The 25,380-nt window shown below is 25.8% G+C and overlaps 1 protein-coding gene and 1 long non-coding RNA gene across 3 annotated transcripts in view; one reads left to right on the top strand and one right to left on the bottom strand.

The window, feature by feature from the left end:
* Positions 1-3,452: 3,452 nt before the first annotated feature.
* The window catches only part of LOC127283097 (AT-rich interactive domain-containing protein 5B-like), a 230,308-nt gene continuing 208,380 nt past the window's right edge, over positions 3,453-25,380 (bottom strand). For both annotated transcript variants that reach the window (XM_051307776.1, XM_051307775.1), the window contains 5 exons: positions 6,724-7,207; positions 6,298-6,582; positions 6,033-6,183; positions 5,743-5,956; positions 3,453-5,656 (listed from right to left, as the gene is read on the bottom strand). In XM_051307776.1, coding sequence (XP_051163733.1) covers positions 3,530-5,656; positions 5,743-5,956; positions 6,033-6,183; positions 6,298-6,582; positions 6,724-7,207 — 3,261 coding nt within the window. In that variant the 3' untranslated portion in view covers positions 3,453-3,529. The remainder of the gene's footprint in view (positions 5,657-5,742; positions 5,957-6,032; positions 6,184-6,297; positions 6,583-6,723; positions 7,208-25,380) is intronic.
* Positions 7,730-17,345, top strand: LOC127283110 (uncharacterized). Its single transcript, XR_007843303.1, has 3 exons — positions 7,730-8,066; positions 8,947-9,092; positions 16,811-17,345. It is a non-coding gene; the product is annotated as an uncharacterized LOC127283110 (long non-coding RNA).

Here is a 25,380-nt window from a genome sequence, read left to right as displayed (position 1 = left end):
TACTGTTGATTTTTTTGAAATTTGATTTTTACATACATTTTTTTTTTGAAAATTCGGTAAACACATTTGTTTTTAATTAAATTTTTAAAATTTGTAAGATTTTTGAAAAATTAATTTCTTTTCTCTAATTTTACAATTATCTTCTTATTTGAATTTTGTGTATTTTTTTTTTATTAATCATTAGAAGTTACGTTTATTATGAAAATGTCTACATTTATTATTATATTTACATTTTTATTTTCTAATATTGTAACTTAACTAATTATCTAAATTTTTTTTTTACCAATTCTTGAGAATTTTCTTCTCACTTTTTTTTTTTAATTTCTAAAATATTTTTTAATATTTTATATCTATTTTAAATTTTTCATTATTTCAATATTTCAATATTTCAATTTTACAAAAATCTTACAAAATTTTTACAAAAAAAACAAAATTAGACATAAGACATATTCTCACAGTATTTATCAAAAAACATATAAAAATTTGGAATTTTTTTTTTCGATGAAATTTCTAAAACAAAGATGCCAATGGAGTTTTTTGTTTTAATAAACATATCTTTTAATTGAAATAAATTGCGCTTTTTCACATTCCAGTCTCGCAAGAACTTTTTTTTTAAATTTAACTTCCTCAACAGAATTTAGATGCATACTTGAAAGACTTTTGTATTAATAAATTTCAATTTTCTATATTGTGGTCCAATTATGACCGTACTCGCTCGCAAAAAATCTTAGATAATGAATAATTTTTTTTTTTTTTTTTTTTTGAATTGCCCCGTATTTTACTTTTGATCAAAGAACATCCTAAAAACGATAACATGTTCTAGTAACATGTCTATACAATTTAACATGGATACACGAGCGTTTTGTCGAAATTTCGAACAATTTTTATTTTTTTATTTTTTTTTTTTGTTAAATTATTTTTAAATATAAAGACTATCTTTTATTCGTCGTGTGCGATAAAAAAATAGAAACAATTAGAAATTTTCTTTGAGCTAAGCATATATTGTACAAATCATTTCTTTGAAATTGAGAAAATTTTCCTTTTTGAATTATTAGAAAGAATTTTTTTCATTACTATATTGATAAAATTAATTTTTTTTTTGTTAATTATTTGAAACAAAAATAATGGTTTTTAAAAAAATGAAAATATAATTTTAAGTAAAAAAAGATTATTTTCATTTTAATAAAAAACTACAAATAAAAATTGTCATTTCCAAAATTTCAAAGAATTGACAGTATATAGAAAAGAAAAGGAATATTTTCGTATCATATTATTAAAAGAAAACATATATATAAAAAGAAAGAAAAAATTGTAAATTGAAAAAAAAAAAACATTAAAATAATTAAAACGAAAAATAATGACTCTTTTTTTAAATGAAAAAGTAGACTCATTTTTCGCAGGAAGCAACTCGAAATCGGTTTCACAGAAATGATAAGCGTTTTTTCTTTTCTTTTTTTTGTTGCTCAACGAAGGCTTTTTTTCGTAGGTCTCAGCTAAAAAAAAAATCGCGAGATCACACTTTAAGAACGCGATGAAAGGAAACGTTTTGCTTTCTTTTTTTTTTTCTTTAGTACGGCCCGTTTCTAAAATCCAACTAGAAAACTCGTGTACGACAAATCGCTTACTAAAAGTAATTATTTAAAGATAATGTTTTGCAGTTAACTAGCACGTGATTATGTATTTACAATATTTACAATTTCGCGTCTATTACATCTTATGCGTGCATTTAATGAACTGACTAATGATCGGTATTTACGTGTAATTTTCTTTTTTTCATTTTCTTTGTTTTTTTTTTCTTCATTTTCTTCGTTTTTGTTTGCTTATGTATAATTATTAATTTTGGGTTTACGCGAGTCTCGCCATTAAAAAAAAAAAAATAGAAAAAAAAAAAATTTACTGTTATACAGCAAAACAAAAACTCATTCTACATCCGGCTATTTATTTCGTCGGTCATCCTCTCGCATATACAGATTCATTAATATATTTATGTATATATCACATTGTGTTGGAAAAAATCTGGCGGTCTAAAATTATACTTCGCTTTGAGATCCTGGAGTACTAGGGTCACTTTTTTTTTTTTACAAGAAATAAATAATTTAAGTTTTTTTTTTCAATCGCATATCAAGAAATTATCACCCGTTTTTTTTTCCTTTTAGTGGAAGATAAATCTTAAAATGTGATAAGTTTGTTTAAAAATTTGTTTTAATTTTTGCTTGAAAATATTAAAAATTTTCTCAACTCAAAAATTTTTAGCTAAACAACAAAGTTGAATGATCACAAATTAAGTTCTATATTCCTCTTAAATATTTCAATGAACATTGAAAATTTTAAGGGTGACCATAGTAATCTAGGTATTTTTTTTTTTTTTTTTTAAGTTTTTTCTTTCTCAAAATACGCCACAAATGCATCACCTTAATGTTTACATTCTTAATTTGTAAGTTTTCTAAAATCATTTAACTATTCCTTCTCAAATTTCAACGATCATTTGTCTAAATAATCTTATATCTGATATCTGATGCATTTGTGGCTTCTTATCACAGGATTGCAGTGGAAAATCTCGCCCCATTGCTTTTCGAATTAGTCCTCTTACAAGAGATTCTCTCGACAAAAAAAAAAATTAATGACAAATCATGGAAGAAAATTGTAAAAAATCAATATAATGAAAAATTTAATTAATTAATAATAAAAATCAGTCTCGTCACGATCAAAAACTTGTTTTTTTTTCCCTCACGGACGGATGAATTTGCATTTAAAAAACTTTTAAAAAACTTGGTCCTCAATTTTCTTCCAAGATTTAGCGAACAATTAATAAAATAAAAAACAAAAAAATAACTCGAGAATCTCTTGTAATCAGCAGATGAGTAGACTTTCTTTAATAAACAAACGAAAAACAAAAAACGGAACATGAAGTCATTCATGAAAAATGAAATCATTCATTTATGAACAATATGAAATCATTTGAACATGAAATCATTTAACAGTGTTCACATTCGTTTCAACTAAAACGGGACGCATGAAAATTTCACCCGAAATTTCGTGCCAGTGACCAAAAAATTAAATATTATTCTTATTCTTATTTAGAAAAAAAAAAAATCAATTAAGAAATTATTCGGAAAAATAAATAATTTAAAAAAAATGAAATAAAATTAAATTATTAAAAATAAAATTAAAAATTATTTTCCTCTTTAAAAACGAGAAACAATTTTACTATTCTTACAATGCTTTCTTTTAAAAAATAATATTTGAAAAATAAAATTTTTAAAATCAATTTAATTTTCTGTCACATAGGCTTCGGACAATAATCATGCGTCATCGAACTAAATGATTTTTCTTTCGAAACCCAATTTTTTTTTTTTTAATGGGAATGAAGAAAATTCCAACGTTTTATTTTTCGCCTAAAAAATAGCTACACACACACAGCGAGAGTTCGAACCTCGAAAAAAAGATTATCGTTTACTTATTCTTTTTTTTTTTTTTTTTAATAAATTTGTCGATTGATAATCCTAATATTGAGATCCACCATCATTATCTACTTGGACGTTGGAACAGTTGGTGGCTGTCCCGCGATCCCCAGTCTTGATTGTGAAGAGGATGCAAGTAGTTCCTTATAATAAGCGTTAAATTCAGGCGAGAGAAATGGTGAATTTGCCGTTGTTACCGCGGCCGTTGTTGTTGTTGTTGTTGTCGTTGACATTGGCGGTGGAAAGAAACCATTATATAATGCCGGATAATAAATTGGATCAATCATAGGAAGAAATTTACCCGGATTATTTGGCAATTGTGCAAGAAATGCAGCATTATTTTGCGTTAAATTAGGAACAAAACCCGTTGGTATATTCGGTACACTATGCCTTCGATCACTATTATTATGATTATGATGATGATTATGATGATGATGATGATGATGTTTTTGATCAATATGTTGATTAAGTGTTCTATCACCTTCACTTATACGACGATGATAGTCAGGTGTTTTTCTTTTGTCAATTTGTTGATTGTTGGAGGAGGATGATGATGATGACGATGACCTTGAGGTGGAAGAATTTAGTTGACTTAAATTTGGAACGTTTGGTATTACTGGATGTAATGATGGTTTTCTTGGTGTATAAGGTGAGACGGGTTCTGTTCTTAATGGATATTTGCCATTCAGTTGTTGTTGTTGTTGTTGTTGTTGTTGTCTCCTTTGAATTGGCATTGAATTGATACAATTTCTCATCGGTGGACTCATTTGAGGGGAATTGGAATGCTTTTTTGGATTTACGAGTGTTATTTCAAGATTGTTGGATGCCATTGTTCGACTATCGAGAAGATTTGGATAATTTGGAAATGGATCCTTTCTTGGTGATTCGTGTTTTGTTTTATTGTGCGCGTTTCTTGTTGTATCGTGATCGATATTTGGCCTTGGTACAACGGGTACGCGAACGATTTCCAAGCTAGGCCTGAAGAAGGTCGATTGTTTTTGAGTGAGATCGAGGACACCGGTTGGTAGGCACTCGTTTCTTGGTGGTTGTGGTGGTTGAACGGCAACGACTGGAGGTAGATATTTTTGGGTAGTGAGAATGTCCTTTGGATTACCGTAGACCGTTTTCTCGTTGTGTGCGAATATTGAACGTGATTGCGTAACCCTGGGCGGTGGTATTCGTCCATTTGAAATGACAGGTGCCACGAATCGGTGATTCGACGATTGCGTGGTCGTTGATTGTGTATTTGAGACGGCAACGTTTGCATTTGCATAAAGTTGCATTAGGGCAGCGTTCGTATTGCCAAGATTGATGACACGACTTATCGGCGAGGTACTATTGTGATTTGTGGATTGTTTCGTTGGTGTATGATGCTTCATATGATTGTGATGATGATGATGATGATTATTGTGATTCTCCTGCGAAGACGGAAGTATGTGACTAATGTCGGGTGTCACGGTGACGGAGATAAGTTTCGGTATCGATGGCGCCGTGACTTGTGATAAGGAAACGAGGGGTTTTTCTTCAGACTTGATTTGATTGATGGGCGGTGAAGGTGTGGAATTTGGTTGAATGACGGTGGGTCGCGAATCGACTGCTGTCACTTCCAAGCCACCTTCGCGTAATATTTCAAGTTTTTGCCTCTTGAAACTGGGAATTATTATTTTATCCCTACTTGAATCGCTTTCATTTTCAAGATCAATTACTTCGGGTGATCGAGGTGGAACAATTATTGGCTTCTCGTGGAAAATAGGTTTCTCATCGAAGAGGGGAATATTTTCCTTGCCCTGAGCCAGCAGGGTGGTTTGTTTTGGATCCAATTTAATTTCCTTGATATCCTTTTCGGGCGGTGGTGTTAATGTGACAACGGTTGATGCATTCGACGTGACAACAGCGCTGCTAATTGGTAGTCCTGGTGGTGAACTTGGTGGCGGCACTTGTTGCGACATTAATGGACTATTGAGCTGCCTCTCTAAAACACTTTGACTGCCACCGGTTGGCGTCGTCGACGGCGTACTATTTGGAGTTGACGACGACGTAGTCGAGGAAGGTGGTGGACTTGGCAGTTGGCTGGCAGACGGTGTATTTGCAATTATTGTATTAAGAGATTTTAGGCGATCAGGCTTCACTCTCACACTTCGTAACGATGAAGTTTTTCCACTTTCCATTCGCGGTTTCTCACCAGGAAGAAGCGCCTAAAAAATTACATTATTTTAGCAATAATTCTAAAAAAATATATTTTTTTATTATTTAATTTTCTTTCTAATTTATAAATGATTACCGATGTCGATAAAATCGACTGTAAAGAAGGTGTGACGGTTGTAGAATTTGGTATTCCACTAGGAGGTGACGGTTCTCGTGAATAAGAATCCTCAGGTTCATCTTTCACTTCGATTGCCTCCTCTGATGAACTACTTGTTTTTGTTCGTCTTCCATGAGCAGGCCTAATTTTTGACTCCTCACCCCTTTGATATCTTTCGTATGGCAACAACAATCTGTTTATGATAAATATATTATTATTAATTAATTTCTATTAACCAATTAATTTGTAATTTTTTTTTTTAATAATACCTTTCGTAATGCCTTCTTGTAATTGTTGCAGCGCTCGTTGACGTAGTGTTACCGCCAATATCATCGTAAATGGACTTCCAAAGACGGCCAGTACTCACAGAGTCATAACCACCCAATGTTTGTACTTTTGTATAAAAAAGGAATAGATCAACTGTAAAATAAAAATTTTAATTAATAAATATTATCAAAAAAAAATTTAATTTCTTTAAAATTCCTAATTAAATATATTAATTGATTGAAATGAAATAATTTTTAGAAGACTAACTTTGCCTATAACCCAATAAAGGCATTTTTCCTACAGGTGTGCCTCGTGAATTCATAAATTTGTCGACGTCCGATAAAAACTTTTTTTCTTCGACACTTATTTTTCGTTCGCTACGACGAACTCCCGAGGAAGATGATCTACTGATCAAGGAGTTTGAGGAAGAAACTTTAGACGTCGATGCAACTACAGACGAAGCAACCGAGGCTTCACTTTCATTGCTTGATTCACCTGGTGAAACACTCCGCTTTTTTCGTTTTCTTCGAGGCCTTCCTTTTAATTTCGGTGCTGAAAACAATTAAACTAATTAATATTGTTTTAAAATATTAAAATAAAATTAATCATTTAATTTTATAAATAAAAAAGAAAAAATTAAATTTTGTCTCTCTTCAGGAAGCTGAAGAGCCTCGTTTAATAATTCAAAGTTACCTAAGTGATTGCAAAGTAGTTCGTGTGTTTCAAGGTCAGGATAATCGAATGTATCTCTGCAAAAAAGGATCCTTGTACCAGGCGGAGCCGTAAAACCGCCCACCGCTGCCGCTACCGATGTCCATAACCAGGATGGTTCCGATCCTTCTAGCCTTCGAAGAAGTGATCGATATCGACAATATCTCGGATATGAGAGAACAATGACTTTTGTTTGTAAACTGGCATCAAATTGTTTTACTATTGGATTTTGATTACTCTCATATTCCTGTTGTTGTTTTTCAACATCCGAGAAATCGATGCCTGGATCCGTCAAAACTTGAGGTTGACCAACATCGTGATTCGATGGAGTGTTTTCGGGTGAACTCAATGGTGTTGGTGGATATGACACTTCCCTACCCCAAGACCATTCTAACGACGGCGCCAACCAAGTCACAAGGTCGTGAACACGAACGACAACCTTCTCCGATATCGTCAGCACTTCATCCTAAAAAAAAGGGAATTTCGTTTATATAACTTTCTCATATCAATAAATCAACTATTTTTTTTACACAATATAATAACTCAATAATTCACTAATTACAATAATAATTTTCACACTGTACATAATTAATACAATTATGTTAATTAGAATTAAAAACGATTAACAGAAATCACTGTAATTAACATTGTACATAAAAGTAACATAACCTCATTTAAATGTTTATTTATAAATGTGATAAGTGTATTTTTAAAGACAATTACTGCCATCTATTATCTATATCAGATATTATTTTTTGAGTAACTATTTTTTATTTTCTATTTTTCTCATTGGAAAACAAAAAAAAAATTATATAAACAAAAAGATAAAAACATTAATAATATCACTAATAATTTATTGAATAATTAATTTTAATTTTTTACTTAAAAATAAAATTAATATTTAATTATTATTTCAAATATTTATAGATTAAATTAGTGAAAATAATTTAAATATGATTGGAAAACTCTCAACCAATAGGAAGCTTTAGAAAGATGCAAGTGATATTTTCGAAAATTAATATTAATTTTTACTGTTATTTATTAATAAAATTGTAGTATAATTACAAATTTCGATATTTTAGACTAAATTTCAAGTATAGGATGTTAGTTAATGAGTTTTTAAGAGTTAATTATAGTGAAAATATGAAAAATAAGCAATTGGCGCCAAAACTCAGGTTCACCTCCCCCACTTTTCACCCTTGCATTCAACAGTAATAGTTAACGGTTATTGTAAAAACGACGTGTGAATAATTGCTCCCTATTTTTGTTCAAATAATTAGTAATTGTAGCGGGAATTCACCATCAGGAATGCTCCACAAGTAATTGTAAGTATCTTTTTTCATAATTAGTCATCTTTTTTGTAAATCTCTAATAATTTATCATTAAATATGTATATTAAATAATCATAGCCTCATTTGTACAAATGTACCATTGTCATTATATTTTATTGAAAAATGTCTTAAATTTGGAAATATTTTAGCTTTTTGATGTTCAGATTTAATACCGGAAGTGAATTTTGATTGATATTATGTCGTAAATGCCAAGTAAATCGCGAGATTAAGTTTTTTTTTGCCAAATTTTAGGTTATTAACATTCCGCCTTTTTCCCCCCTCATTCCCGCGCCAATTTTCAGCACTAAAATTTTTAATGTTTTTCCTATAATTATCAGTAATGACAAAAATATTTTACACTTTTAGTGTCGACATTGAATTCCATGAGTGAATTTACATGTTATATTTATTATAACAGGAAATTTGTTTTTGTCCCTCTCTCTGTACATATATTAAAAAATATTGATTTTCCCCATTTATTACAATTTCATCGTTAATATTCTCGTTGGGAATTATTATTGTAAAAAATCGTGATCAATTTGCAAGTAAAATATGAAAAAAAAAAATTAAATCTGAAAATATTTTTTTTTTTTATATAATTGCGAAAAAATAATTTTTGTCATTATTTTTAGGTTATAAATTTTCGTGATCTTGGTCTTATCGACGAAAAATATGAAGGTAAATTTTTTATAATAATGCTATTGTGTAATTGATAAACTTTTTCAATAATTAATCATAGTTTTTTTAAATCGATTTTATTTTTTCAGAGCCAAACATAACCTGTAAATTAATTTTTTTTTTTAAATGTAAAAAGTGAAAAATATTGATAATTTTTGCCAATCTCATAGATAAGTAACTAAATTGTGTATTTCAGAAAATATTTATCAATCCTTTGGAGAATGGTAATAGACCGAGCTGTCCAAAATTGATAAGAGGAAATCTCAAGCGGAGATGTCTGAACCAAGGATGCCTGCCGGTAGTTTTAGGAGCGATTTAATAAGCGAAAGGAAATTCCCAACGGTGAGTCATATTTGTTTCAATTTTTAGAAATAATTTTTTTTTTATTTCGGAAATTTTTTTTTTTAAATTATATTATATTTTATATTATTTTATATTTTAATTTTTTTTTTCTTCTAACAATGAAATTTGAAACGAAATAAACAATTTTTCTTTAAATAAAATTTTGATAATAAAATTGAAACAAAAGTCAAACAATATCTATAAATTAAAAAAGCCAATAATTTTTTAATTAAAAAGAGAAAAAAAGAAAATTAACAAAAACGTATAAATTGAAAATAAAATTGAAACCATAAATATCTCTCAATACTTTTGATCGTAATCGAAAATATTGATAGAAAATTGTTCGGAATGAAGTTAGAGAGAAATGAAATTTATTGAATTAAGTATAAAATATATTTTTCACTAATGTATTGATATCACTAAATTTTCTGATTATTATTTAATTATGTATATTAAAATAAATGTCATCGTGTCATTTTCATTTTGTCATAAAATTTAATACATATATGTATATATACATTGGTATTGTTATAAGCCAGAGCGCAGGTCAAATCAATTGATTTATTATTAACATGCGCGCGAGCTGAGGATCATGAATTCAATTTCCGCTTGAAATACTCGGATTTACTGGCTCTCTAGGCAATAAATTTTTAAGCTCTTTAAAAAGTATGGTCTCTTTAGCTTTTTATAAAACTAATTCAAGCGTTCCTTTATTTAAAGCTGTGGTTTATCTACTTAATTAACATTCGAAAGTGAATATTTTAAAATAATCTCTCCCATTACTTATAATAACAATAGAATAATTATTTATCTTCTAATAAAATAAAATAAATTTTTTTTTTTCAATTATAAAAAAAATAAAAAGAAATGTATTTTTTTTTAATTAAAAATATTTACCAAATAATTATTTTCAAAAAATAAAATATTTTATTTTTATTATATATCAACAATATTTTTTTTCTGCATTTAAATGCAGAATAAAAGCAAAATTCAGACTTGCTTTCAAACATGCAATTAGGGAAGTGAAATCTGACTCGACCCCTTTGAATGAAGAAGGGAGATATTCGACGAAAAAAGACCAACGAAGCATATTAAGAACATTTTTACAATATTAAAAAATAACATCTTACATTAGTTTTTATTTTTTAATATTTATTTCAAAATTTTTACTTTTTATTTTGTTTCTTTGAAATATTTTCCCCTTTCTTAATTATTAAATATTTTTTAATATTTCTTTTTTTATTTTTTATATTTATATGTATATTTTTATATACTTAAAAAATAATAAACTTTTAGTAGATATTCAAAAAAAAAAAAAATAATTTGTAAACAATTTTCAAAGAAGTAAATTTTTGATAAAACTTGATTCATTAATTATTATTAATTTTCGCCAAGTTTATTATTATCACTTCGCGTTTCGATAGAATTAATTACAAAAGTTTTCAACTGCTTCAATCAAAAAATCGATTTATAACTCATTACTGAATGTGTTACTTTATGATTTCTCGCCTCTTTTTTTTTTTTTGTCTTGCACTTCTCTCCCTTGTATCCTTTCAAACATAAAACCCCTTCCACATTACCCTTCTTCTGTCTGGTTTCACTACCAAGAAGAACTTCAAAGCTGAAATCCTCCCCTCATTAATAATTGTAGACGAAAGGTGCAGAGAAATTAAATGATATTTAAGGAGAAGCTCATAAAATCATAAAGCAGAAAAAAAATATATTCTTGATAACATTTCATTTCTAGAATAAAAATGCATCAAAATAACATAAAACAGATTTATTTTATTAAAAAAATATTTTATAATTAAATTATAATTTAAAATAAATATAATTAATTTAATTATAATTTTTAAAATTAAAAAAAATTATTTTATATAATTAAGTTAAAATAAATAATAATGAGAGATTATTTTAAAGTGACTTCGAATCAATATTTTTTTTTTCTATAAATATTTTATAAATTAATATTTCATTTATAATTATTAAAATCTGTCGTGACATTTTATTAATCGATTTTCTGTTAAAAATATAATAACAGAGAAAATTGAGTGTCTGATTTTAATTAAAAATTTTTTATTTTCAAAATTCAATTTTAAAAAAACATTTACAAAACAAAATTTGAGTTGTAATTTTTATATTTTACATATAAATAAAATTTGCATGGTTGAACACTTTTTACAACTAATTTGGTTGGAACTTATAATGAATTTCCTTGGGAATATTACAAATTCAGTTAACCTACTTCCCAGAAAGTCTGACGCACCACGTTAAATCAACCTTTTTAGAATTTTAATAAAAGACTTAAAAATGATTTATAATATAAAAAATAAATTCAAATTTCACTCTCGTTAAATTGGTTACAAATTTTTTTTTTCATCTATATTTAATTAAAAGTAAATAATAAATATTATATCCAACATAATATTTTAATATTAATTAACAGTAATATTTAATTTAATTTCAATTAATATAAATTAAAAATAAATTATAAAAATAAAAGAATATTATTGACAAATAATAACGTAATTATTAAAAAATAATAAAAAAATAATATTTGTATAAAGTACAAATTTGTTTTACTTTGAAAAAAAAATAGGAATGAAAAAGTAAGTGAATATCGAACGAATTTTATACATATATATATATAAATAAATGGACACAGACACGCTATCAATTTGTAGTTTTCACTGTTTTCGGAGCATCGCAACGTGATCGTTTTACACACAAACAAATAAAGTCTTATACACATTTGTGTAAATTCGTTTGTTCGTGTTAGTAAATCAAAATGAAAATGTGTTCTGTCGTTGCTATGGCAATTTACTCTTGTCCTCAACACATCGATAACCTATCAATTCACTATCACATGTAAGCAAGCCAAATATTAAGGGTCCGATCACAGCAATGTTTCGAAATGGTCAATGATGAATAGAATGTGTCTGTGTGTGTATATATACATTGATGCGGTTAATTCCCTTAAAATCATTGCAATTTTTTCTTCATAAAAAAAAATTAAACAAAATCAAAAAAATTACATATAAAATAATCGTTACACAGAAAATTGTAAATCAATACATTTATTTTTTTTTTACAAAAATTTATTTAATAGAAAAAATATTCGCGAATTTAAAAAAAAATGAGATTAAAAATATAGAGAAATTGAAACAATCAATATACATTGATTTCACAGAAAATTAAAAGGCATTAAAATAAGCTGCAACGCTTATTATTTTAATACCTTTTAATTTTCTGTGTTATTTAACAAAAATTTATTTTATAGAAAAAATATTCGCGAATTTAAAAAAAAAATGAAATTAAAAATATAGAAAAATTGAAACTAATATTTTTAATAAAAATATTATTAATCTTTATTTCATTAATTTTAATACAAGTTTGAAAAAACAAAAAAAAAAAAATAATAATTACGGTAGAGTGAATATTTATAATAAAACATGCGATAATGGAAAAGCATTAATTTCGTATATTATTCAGGGGAAATTTAATTACAGAAACCGTCAGCATGCGAAAAGCTCTGGATTTTATAAAGCCGCGAATTTTATTCTATGAATGTGCATGTATATGAATAAATGGAACGAAAGTTCAAAGTAAAATGCCAGATTAATACAAAACGATAACATTTTGAATTCTCTCAATGATTTTTTTTTTCTATGAATTATAGGTATGAATAATATAATTTAATATAATAAAATATAAAATAATATAAAATAATATAAAATAATATAAAATAGTATAAAATAATATAAAATAGTATAAAATAATATAAAATAGTATAATTAATATAAAATAGTATAAAATAATATAAAACAGTATAATTTCGAATATAATTAGTAAAAAAAATAAAAGCGGATTTCACTGTAGAATATAAAAATGTAGAAATGAAAATATAATAACAATTAAAAAAGTTAAAGGCCACATAAACGAGATACTGCAGTTGACATATTCGCCAAGCGTGCCTATAATATACATTCATACACAGAGTAGAATACATAGAAAGTGTGTTATACCAGAGGTGCTCATTAATATTGATTATAATCCCTCCTGAATAGATTTACCACCAAATTTTAAATCAAAAATATTTTTTTTTTAATTAATACAATTTTTTCTTTTACAAATAATATTTCATATTAAAATTTTCCGTCGGATTTGCAAAATTTAATTTATCGCATTCAGAGAAGTTAATGAATTTTCAAACTCTATATAATTATACAAACATTTACCATGCGCATCTCATCAACGTTTATATATATATATATAATTAATTCGAAAATTACGTTTCAAAACTTGACTTTGTAAATGAAAATGGAAAAAATAATAATTTAAATTATTTAAATTATTAAATAATGAAAAGTTTTTATATATTCTCTGGAAATAGTGTAAAGTTTGCTGATTTTGAGAGACCCTGAACGACATAAATCATTGTTAGATTAAACCCTGGAGCATGCAGCAGTGGATGGGGCAATAGTATATGCTTTCAGAAACTATAGGGTGAACTAAAAGCAACGACCCATAATAATTTCAGTGGCTATAGAATTGTCTATATAAAATATATGTGTTGTGGTCATTGGAAGATTTGAAAATAATGAGAACAACACGTTATTTCATATATACATATATATATATATATATATTTTCTACATATTAAATCAACACGAATAGCAATAAATATTTGTTTGGAAATATATCGATTGCCATTTGAAACTACCACCGGCTAGAGAGCAATTAACATAACATGTAAATTTGAATTGCAACTTCCATACCTCGGCAAACATATTACCGATTAAAATTAAACCTCATAAAAAAATAGTATATATATATATAGTTTTTAAACTCTTTTTTTTCCAACCGATTTTTTTTTATATAAAAAATAAATTACATTTATTTAAAAATAAAAATATAAAAATAAAATTTACATTTAATTAAACCGCGATTTTTTTTTTTCACGGAAATAGAAAACATGAAAAATAAATGATAGGTATTTATTTTCAATACATATATATACATTGAATCGTATTAAGTTTTAAACGAGATTGAGAATGTGCATGGTATAGCAATCTGTTCCGGAATCGTTCACAACTCCGATTGGCAAATTCACATCAACTACTCAGTTCCGAAGTTTCGAGCGATAGCGACCAAAAGCATTCATCAAATGACTGAATTAATAATAAGCATCCAATTAACAAACTTTGCATTCAAAGCAAATTTCCGTGAGAAACTTTATTTTATCATTCGCGTCTATATGAAAAAAAAAAAAAAAATTAAAAAAATTATACGCTCCGAATATTATTTCAAAATTTGAGAAAAATAAATTACAGGCAAAAATTATGAAAAATAAAATTTTCTAAATGTGTAATTATATATAATATTATAATAATATATATATAATCATAATTCAGTATAAAATTTTATATACATATTTTTTTGTAAAATTATAAAAAAAAATAATTTTATCTGAACGTTTTTAGATTCACAAATCTTGAGATGCATTTTTCTTTTTTTTGTCGAACATCTTTTCTTAAAAATGTATACAGAATATATATTTGATTTTATAAAATAATATGTATAACTTTTGAAAACTTCTCTGTCAGAATTTCCGACAGAAATCTCTTGAATAAACTGAGCCTCCACCCTGGCCTCAGATTCAAGTCTACTTGTCTACTTGAGATGCATGCAGCAAAATAGAACGTGTATATATGTATATATATATAAAAGTCTACTATACACATTTTACTCTTGCGTGTGTGATCATAACGAGTACACTTTCAGATATCAGCTATCTTAAGAGTTTGATTCAACTTCCTTCAATTATATTTATCCAAGAAATTAGTTTCTATCAATTTTTCATTTTTAATTAACATTCTTTTTTAATTATTCAATTTAATTATTATACAATAGTAATTATATATATTTATAGTTAAAAGTTTTTTTTATTTCTATTTATGATAAATTATTAATTTATTTTCTAAAAGGACAAAAAATTATCAGCGTTACAAAGTTCAAAATTATATTTTTTTTTTAATAAAGAGAATAATACATTGTAGTTAAAAATAATTATATATTGAGAATAATCTCGCGGGGGTTATTTTTTTTTTCTTCTTACGATCATTAAAAGACGAGAAGTCAATGATTATATTTCTTAATAGTTTTCTTATTTTTAGACTTGAATCGCGAAAAAAAAAAGGTCTCCGGTGCTTCATCGATCGTTAGAGCGTATATAGAGAGAGAGAGAGAAAGAGAGAGAAAGAAGGGTGGGTGAGAAACAGCAAGAGGAAAGTAATTAATTATTTGCGTCATATACTTCGCTTCCTCTAAAATATTTAAGCGGAATCTTGGTTTTACATGTATTAAACTATTACACAATTATAATGAGGTTTTTATTACCAAGAAGTTTATTTATCAATTACGTATTCATTGATGCAATTCTCGGGTGGAAATAAATTTTGTTTTTTTTTCATAGGAACAATGTAATATCGGTATTGCTACTACTTTTAAAATTTTGAAATTTTCAAAAAATACCTAAAACGTTTTTTTTTTGCGCTTATACCTGTAGGCTATTTCTGCATGATTGACATTGGAAAAATCAAAAACGCCTTAGATCTCTTTTATTGGCTATCAAAATCTTATAGTAATAGAAAACGGAAATCACAATGTGAAAGAAATGAAAAATGGAAAATGGGACATAAAGCGCTGGAAAACCACTTCTCGACATTTATATACGAGCTTTATACTGTAGGGGGAATACTCTTGTATGATTGTGAGTATACATACTCCATTTACACATGAATCCAACATACACAGTTACAGTAGCTTCCATTCTCTTTATTATTCTGACAAGAACTTTGAAAACATGTACCAAAGCCTAGGTCGTCTTTGCTCTTTATTTTCCTTTTCTCTTGCTTTCTCTCCTTTTCATTCTTTTTTTTTCTATATATTTTAATAGCAGATCATTTTGATTCGAAAGACAGTTTCAAATAGTTTGCGAAATTGAAAAAAAAAGTTATTTTTTACGTTGAAGAAAATATAAAGAATTGGTTTCGAAAAACTAAATTTTACTGTATAAATAAAAATTATAAAAGTCTCAAAGCCAATAAAATTTATTTCTTAATGGACTTCCACCTGAAATTGAATCAGCGGTCACATGAGAAAATCGCTTCTGTCAGAGGTCAGAGTGGAGGTTAACGTTCCCATAACATCGTCAAGTTGCTTTCGATAAACACTTTGAACACAGGCATCAATTATTTTATAATACTTGCGCGGCATGAAAATATTTGAATTTTTTTTTTTTTTTATTACAAAATTATTCTTACAATCAAAAGTATAAACAAATTACACTCTCTGATCAGAATTCCGCAATTTGTAATATTATAGCTGCCGTACAGTATATATATGTACATAAGAGACGAGAATTTCAACAACTCTCTACCATTTCCGCATTTATATTTCACATTAAGTCTAGTCACGAATATATCTATTTAATAATAACAGGTCCGTAGTAATTAACGCCATATAATTAATGTTTTCACTTTATATATATTAAACTTAATTAGTCTATTATTGATTAATTATTTAATTTATGTATTTTCTCATTTAAATCTGAATTAGTGAAAAATTCCCAATTTTCACAATAATTTTTATAACAAAATTTGGATAAAAAGAAACTATTTTCTAATGAATTTTTATATTTATTCTGTTCATTATAGATTCAAAGGAGTGTCAATTATCGAAAGTGAGCCCCCCCCCCAAAAAAATTAGCCGCGTAGAAGATGCCGAATTTTCCAAAACGATCCAAGGATGTCATGGAAAATAAAAAAAAAAAATCGAAAAATAGTGTTGTGAATAGTGATAGTGTTGTGAAAAGTGAAAATTCTAAAAAAAATTGATATGTCATGTTAGGTGGACCCAGACTGATGTATAACCCAGCTGATGGGTATATGGCATAGTTTTAAATAGTGATAGTGTTGTGAATAATTATTAGCGATCTAGCCCAGCTGATTTGGCTTCTATATCGACATCAACCGGTGAGTGAATTAAAATTTCAACTGCGACGTAACAATTTCAGAAAAACTGAAAAAGACAAATTTTTTCAGGTTTTTTAAAAACCTAAAAAAGACAACGATGATGAATATATGGAAAAAATATGAAATTCATTTTTAGAGCTTTAATTATATATTTGATAACAAAGTTTTTATTAACATATTTCAAAATTAAATTCTATTTAAACCATTTCACATTACAAACAAAATCTATTTCAGTAATTAATTTCACAAAATAAAAGCATGATGAATAATATGAAATAGTTTATGAATAAATTACCAAATATTAAATCTAGTCGGTTTATTGCAATTTCATTTGTGATATTAAATATTCATAAACAAAATATAATTTAAAAATTATTAAATTAAAACTGCAATTTAAAAAATGATTATTAATTTAAGTATTTAACTTACATAATTGTTATATAATTATTATTATGCAGAATACAACATTGTTTAAACTATAATTCAAATTAAAAAATTAAATTCTAATTAAAATTTAAATTAAGATAATTTTTTTATAAATCGGGAATCAAGTGTGTTAATAATTATTAATGTAGTATCAATAGAGGAGGAAATTTAAAAAAAAAATATATATTGAATATGCTTGATGACTTTAATTAACTCATAAGGTTGAAATACTTTAATCACGTTACTGAACAAAGGGATGTCAAGTAAAGAAAATAACGTCAACCACCTTCCCAAACACCCTTTCCTATTCTCATTCACCTCCGCCGACCACCCCAACCTTCTTCGTCCTGAAATCCTGTCTACCAACCCACTCCGAATAACCCCTCTCTTTCTCTCTCTCTCTCTCACATCAATTTGGCACAAAGAGAAATAAAGGGCCGCAATATTCGTTAAACTTTACTTGACAAAACGAAATTCCACAATATTCAAATAATTACAAAAAAAAATATATATTTAAAAAAAAATTGTAGTAGAAAAAATTAAAAACATTAATTTAAAATAAATATTAAACAATTTTTATTTTCTAAAAGTTTTCTATACATGCTACATTAAAAGACATTTATTAACCTCTCACTTGAAATGTAGTGTATATAATATATACCCATATAACTTTCTCTTGTATTTCATAAGCAATTTATTGATTTTTATTTTAAATTACATTTTTTTTTATTTAGAATATGAAAAACATGACATTAATTGTGAAAAAAAGAGAATTATTAATAAACAATACAAAAGTATTTTATAAATTCATTGAATAGAAAAGGGGATTTCACTTATCATTATTAAAAGCGGTAATTACGCGCTGATAAAGAGTTAATAATATTAAAGTTAAATAAAATCTCCTCGCGCAATTTCTATATGAAGCTATATTACATTTATTTTTTTTTTTGAAAAAGTAAAAAAAAAGAAGCTCTTAAATTCAATTCCCTCGTATTGTCGAAGATGTGAAAAAGCATTTCAAGAATTTCGAGATCAAAGTTGACATTTCTCGTATTCCGATTCAATGAGAATCGATGAAATAATGGAGGAAACTCACAGCTTTCATATATATATATATATACAATATATACAATATATATATATATATATACAATTGTATATATATATATATATGGGAGAACCGTCTGCATGTTTGTATCAAACTATGTACAGATTTCCTGTAGAATCAAATGTGTGTGTATATATATGTTTCTAACACGTCCCTGCCACAAGAGCAATGCCATTACAAATACATACATACAACCAGTCACGAGATTTCAGGGCCGCAGACAGTTCGAATGTATTTCAATAATCTAATCCCTCCAGTAATATGTCGTATTTCCTTTATTGAGAAAGACGTATTTATCATTTCTCTTATCACGTCAAAAATCAATTTCACTCAAAAATGAATTTACATAATTGCAAAAAAAAAAAATTAAAATTCTATTATTACATAATGAATTTTATTCTTATTTTTCCTGGAATCAATTACAATATATATTTTATAAAAAAAAGAATTTTTAATATTTTTATCTTATGGGAAATGGCAAATTAAACTCATGGTTGATTTTACGTGGACATTGTATTTGAAGGATAAACAATTTTTTTTTATTGACATACACTTTTCTTATGTAAATTTATATAAGAAAATGGAATTTTTAAAAAAATATTTTGCCTTTGGAATATTGAAATTTATCCGGAAATGATATAATAATTTATAATAGAAATTATAATTTCTTTAAAAAAATGTTATTTTTTATATTAATTTTGATTTATAATATTTGATATTTAAATAATCTTTTTTTTTTTAAAGACATTACTTTTTAATCGTAAATTTCTCATTTTACTTTAATTATATTTTAATTTTTCTTTCAATATATACTGATGACACAAGTGGACGTGTGGCATTCAATGGAAATTTCGTAATCAACGTCGTATATACTTTGTAATTTATGCGAGGCTGAGTTCGTAACATTATTAAAACTTTGATCATTTCTATTTTTGTGAGAAGCCTGTGCCATATTTCAAATATATAGGAAAATGTGTGTGTGTGTGTTTTGCTTAAATTAAATACATTAATTAGATTTGCCTGAAGAAAAAAAAAGAAATCATCAAATTAAAAATAAATACATTTCAAAATAAAATAAATGATTACTTTTCTTTTTTTTGCTTCAAGTAATTTAAAAACAGTAATATTTATAATCCATGAAAATTATAATTATTATTATTTAATTAAAAAATTCAATTAATTATTAATATACTTTTTTTTTTATTTATTAGTGAAAAAATTAATTTTGAAATTTTTGTCATTTCCCGAAAGCTTAAAAAATTGTTAAAATTGAAAATTCTTTTATCTGACGTTTCATATATGAGATATAAATTGACCCATCTTGTCAGAACAAATTGTATTTATACATCGGAGAAGTTATATATAGGACAACAATGATAATATTTTATCATTTAAACAGACAGTAGTGTTCAACTGTTAATAATTCTATATAGCTTACACACACATATATACATTGTATTCACAATATTATAAATACAATACACGTAAAATAAAGTTCCTGTTAAATTTCAGTATAATGACACATGGTCTGTAAATTAATTTAACGGATTTCTTTTTCTAAAAAAAAAAAATAATAAAAAATGACACAAAAGAATAATATTTTTTTGAAAATTGATAAAACTTGAGAAATTCTGATAAAAATGAAATTCAAAAAAAAAATGACAAGTTGGGAAAGATAAATTAAATGCTCTATTAGAGTGTTTTATGATGTCACGTCCTGTCTAATGCTCGACTATAAATATTACAAATCCAGTGTATGTGTGTGTGTATATTGTCGTCGTTGTTCAGCACGATGAAAGAAGTTTTACTCCTTCGATATTATATATATATATATATATATATATATATATCCAGACAACCATTTTTGCCAGATTCTTTTTATCTCCCTAATATACTCTCTTGTGTTACACGAAGTAATAGCCGCGTCAATAACAAAAGAAATTCAACAAAAAATAAACCTTGAAATAAAAAAATTAATAACAAAATAATATAATAATACTAAATTTTAATATAATAAAAAATAATAAAGAAATAATTAAATAATTAAATAATATTAAAAAATAATAAAAATAATAAAAATAATAATAGAAATAAAAATGAAAATAAAATTAGAAATAATATAAAAATAAATAATAACAAAATGATAAAATTAGATAAAAGGAGGTTCCATTTAAACTTTCAAATATGTGTCAGAGGGAAATGGATCTATTTTAGTATATCATTAACGACACTGTCAAAATTTATCACTTCTGCGCAACGCAATCAAAGATGCGCAGAATACCTGTAAGCTTGTTTTTAGTGTTGCGACACCTGCTCTGCTTTCATCAAGAAGCACTGCATGTGCTTTAATGACTTACGTTTACGCGCGTTTTCCATCTCTCAGACACCTTTTCCTTTTCTCCCCCTTTTTTTTCAATTAAATTTCAACAGCTCAAACTATAATATCGTATAAAATAGCGAGAAAAAAAAATAAAAGGAAACGGAAACTAATAATTTATTTAAATTACGTTAACAAACATTTTTAATAATTATATATTATTATTATATATAATATATATATATATATATATATATATATATATATATATTATATATAATAAACTGTAATTTGAAAATAATTATAAAATTTATTTTTAACATTTTAATTACATCACGAAAAAGATATGAGATTAGATATTCGTCGCAGACTTTATATATATATATATATATATATGTATATATATATACAATATATATAGTTTCGGAGCCTCGTAAAGCTGGCTTGGCTGTTTAACAGAAAGGAGAAACCCTCAGAAAACTTTCTGCATTGTTGTAAATCAAGTACAGAGTGGAAGCTCGAGACTTGGATAATTAGAGCATTCAAAGGTCTATGCAGTAAAGTGTTTTACCTCCTTTATACAATATTGAGTTTATGCTTTTCAAATTAAAAAAAGATTAGAAAATTATTTTTTTTATATATATATAAAGAAATTTCATTTATATTAATTATGAGCAAAAAATATTTTATCATTTTTTATTTATTAGTATATTTTGTAATAAATTAATAAAATATAATATATATTTTGTAAAAAATTAATAAAATATAATATATATTTTTTAATAATGTTTGTATGCAACGTAAAACATATGATCATCAATAATTTTCTCAAAAGAAAAAAGAGAAAAAAAAAAAAAAAAAACCCTGAAAGTACACGTCTGTATTGCAGAAATTTTATTCCATAATAAATTCGTGAGCTTTTCCAGGGTTGTAAAATCTTGAAAGAAATTTCCGTGAAGGGTAATACGATTTTCCCCTCATCCGCTTCAGCAGTGTTTCGCAGTCGCTTTTTTTACGAGCAAGAGGAAAAAAAAAAGGATGTTAAATTAAATTTTACTTGTTCAGCAATACTTGTTTTCTAAATAATTTTAAAAAAAAAATATTACCCCCCTTTTTTTTTAGAAAAAAATATTACTAATATTACTAATATTTCCCTTTAAATCGGAATCAATAACAAATAATTTTTTTAATTATTATTATTATTAATATTTAAATTTTCCAAAGGAAAATTAAAAAATTAAAAAATATTAAAATTATATTAGGTTTTGAAATTTTTTTTTTGAAAAAGAATTTAAAGTCAAATTATACCGTCTGATAAGAAATAAATAATGATAATGTATATAATTTATGGGAGAGTCGATTAATTAAACATTTATCGATCAGAAGTGAGATAGTCCTCAACGTGTAACTTGGACTCTATTCTGGCATCGGGGAGAAATAAAGAGTGGGGTGGGGGATATATAGAGTGGGAGAAGGGGCAGTCAACCTGCGACAGTGGTTCTCAATAAATTTCTATGCATTTTTCATGTTTGTTATTACGTAAGGCGTTGTGCCTAGCATGTACTTGAAATTCACACAAGATAACGCTTCGTAATGCTAACATAAATCGATCACCGCCTTGAATCTTGTTTATTTGTATGACTTTTTTTTGTGTTTCTCTTTTTTTTTTCTTATTTGCCTTGAACAATGTTAAGAAATTTTTTTTTTTTTTTTTTTTTTAATGAATTAAATGTCATTAAGCATAATTTAATTAAAGACTTATTATTTCAGAAAACAATTTAATTTAGCTATAAACTAATTTTTAGAATTTTTTCCTTTTTTTTAAAAATTCAAATATTGATTATTTTTTCAAGTTGAAAATTGAAAGAAATCTTATCTAATTTGTTTTAAAAATAATTATTCATTAGCCATTTTACGGTGAATATGCAATTATAATGCAATTTCGTCTAGCTGAGCAATTTAGAACAGTTTTAAAGCTGCTTTTTTTAAATCCACAAAGATATAGTCTTTTTATCTTTATATGATCTCTCGTGCCGTTTCGCAACTTCTAGTGTCACATTAATGCGGATTTTTTTTTTTCTTTTTATAATTGAAAAATTTTATTTATTGAATTAAAAAAAAATTTTTTTTGTCACAATATTTATTTTTTTTTTATTATTTTTAGATTTTTATCATGTAAAATAAGAGAATTTTAAAATTAGAAAAAAAATTAAATAACAAATTAATTTATTAATTATTTTGATGACAAATTATGAATATCTTTTTGTGTCAATTTTATTTGATTCTTATATTAGCGAATAAAATGTGAAAGTTTCCTCAGAAAGTAATTCAGAGTATATACTTGAAAAAATAATAACGAATTAATTAATTCAGAAATAATGATCCATTTAAATTTTAAATTCACATTAAATCAGTTGTAATTTATCGCCACTTAATTTTAATTAAATTTATTTTAATTTGTTATTCAATTTTAATCATAAGCTTCATTTAATTATTTATTCAATTTACTTTATTTTAATTTTCAAAATTTTTTTTGAAAGCAATTTTTAGTAAAAATTTATTTTTTTTAATAATTAGTTAAGATTGATAACAAGTTTATGGATGAAAAAGATAACTAAGTAATTGAATTTAAAGTAAAAGTAAAGCAAGTACACATATAAGGGAAGCAAGTAGTTTATTGAGAATTACTGTGATAAATAATGTGAGGGCAACCGGCGCTGGAGAAGTGTGTATTTTAGCACACAATGAAAGCCGTTTGCATGCTGCACATACTCAAATATGCTAAAAGTGATAAAAACATGTGTTGTGACGTTTAAGGTCGAAATCTGACAAAAAAATTATCCTGACGCATTTTGAATATTGAAAATGGGCCAAATCTTTTTTTTTATTTAATTTTTACTAACAAAATATTGCAATAAAATATTATAATAATTATATACATAATTTACATTTTAATATGTAAAGTATTTAAAATTAAAATAAATATAAAAATAAATAAAAAATAATATAAAAATAAAAATAATATAAAAAATAAAAAATAGATAAAAGTAATAAAGAAATAAAATGAAAATTAATTTAAAGAACATTAATAATAAAAAATATATTACAGTCGTAGAATTTAAAATTACCTGAAAATATGTAAAACTAGTTTCAACATTGAAATATATTTTTCTTAACATTATTTTAAAGTGGTTAGGATATGATAGTATGTAATTTTGTGAGCAAAAAAGTATTTTCAACTATAGTCTTTATTGTCTGGAAATTCGAAACTTCAAAGCTTGCGAATGCAATTCTTTCTATCTATTTTCACAACCCCTCCAGCAATCGAATCGATTTAATTCTCCATATATATCTCCAGATTAAAATAAAAAGTATATATATATATATATATATATAAATGAAATAAAAACACGCGAAATTTTTTAGAAAAAACAATATATATGTATTGAATTAATGTCTCTGACATGTGAATTGAAACAAAAGGTTTTTTTTCATCATCGTATATATATATATACATTTCCTCGCATTTATTTAGAATTTGTTTTTTTTTTCACTTATTTTTATAACAAAAAAAAATTTTGCAAGAAGAAATATTTATTATTTTTCAAATTACAATTTTGCAATTTGAAAAATATTTTTATTTTCTCGCATGTTTTGAAAAAATCGAATTTGTTTTAAATTATGGAATTTATAAAAAAAAGAAAGAAATTTTAATGAAATGGTCGTTTTGTACGTTAGCGTGCTCTGTCGGTGTTTCCGAAAATAACCGAGTGTACCGGATCTCCGATGAATCACGGACAAGCTCGTGGGAATCAAGAAGTTAAATTGAATTTGCAATGTATTCTTTCTTACACTGTGTATTAATCTCACTTTCTCTCCTTTCGCTTGCCTTTTTTTTTTGAAAATAGAAAAAAAAATTCAAATATAAAATAAATCTATATAATTGAAAATATTTATTTCTATGTATTTAATATTTATATTAATATTATTCAAATAGAAAAAAAATATAATATATTCAAATATATATATATATTAATAATATGAAATCTCGTTGAAAGAGACGACGACGGGCATAAAGGATAGGATTTTCACGGGAGCTCGCACATCTAAAATCGTATCACGAATTCGTGATGAGGAGAGGTTTATTAAATTGGTGACACGATTATAAACGACATGAAATTAAATTGCATGACATTCTCTCTCATTTTTTTTTTTTTTTTTTTTTTTTTTCTACTCTTTTTTTGCAAATGGGTGGACCCGATGAATAGTTTTACCTCGTGTAACACAACCGCAAAACCACGATTTCATATTCCAACGAAGGAAAGTATTTTGCATAATTTATTTTACTAGAACTTCTCTTCCCGGCCCCTCCCGTCCTTTTTTTTCCCCCCTTCGCACAAC

Source organism: Leptopilina boulardi, unplaced genomic scaffold, assembly GCF_019393585.1.
Source record: "Leptopilina boulardi isolate dan_hultmark-lab unplaced genomic scaffold, ZJU_Lbou_2.1 LbouV2_305, whole genome shotgun sequence".
Lineage (NCBI taxonomy): Eukaryota > Metazoa > Arthropoda > Insecta > Hymenoptera > Figitidae > Leptopilina > Leptopilina boulardi.
The sequence above is the reverse complement of the archived record's forward strand: the minus strand, read 5'-3'. Positions and strand labels throughout refer to the sequence as shown.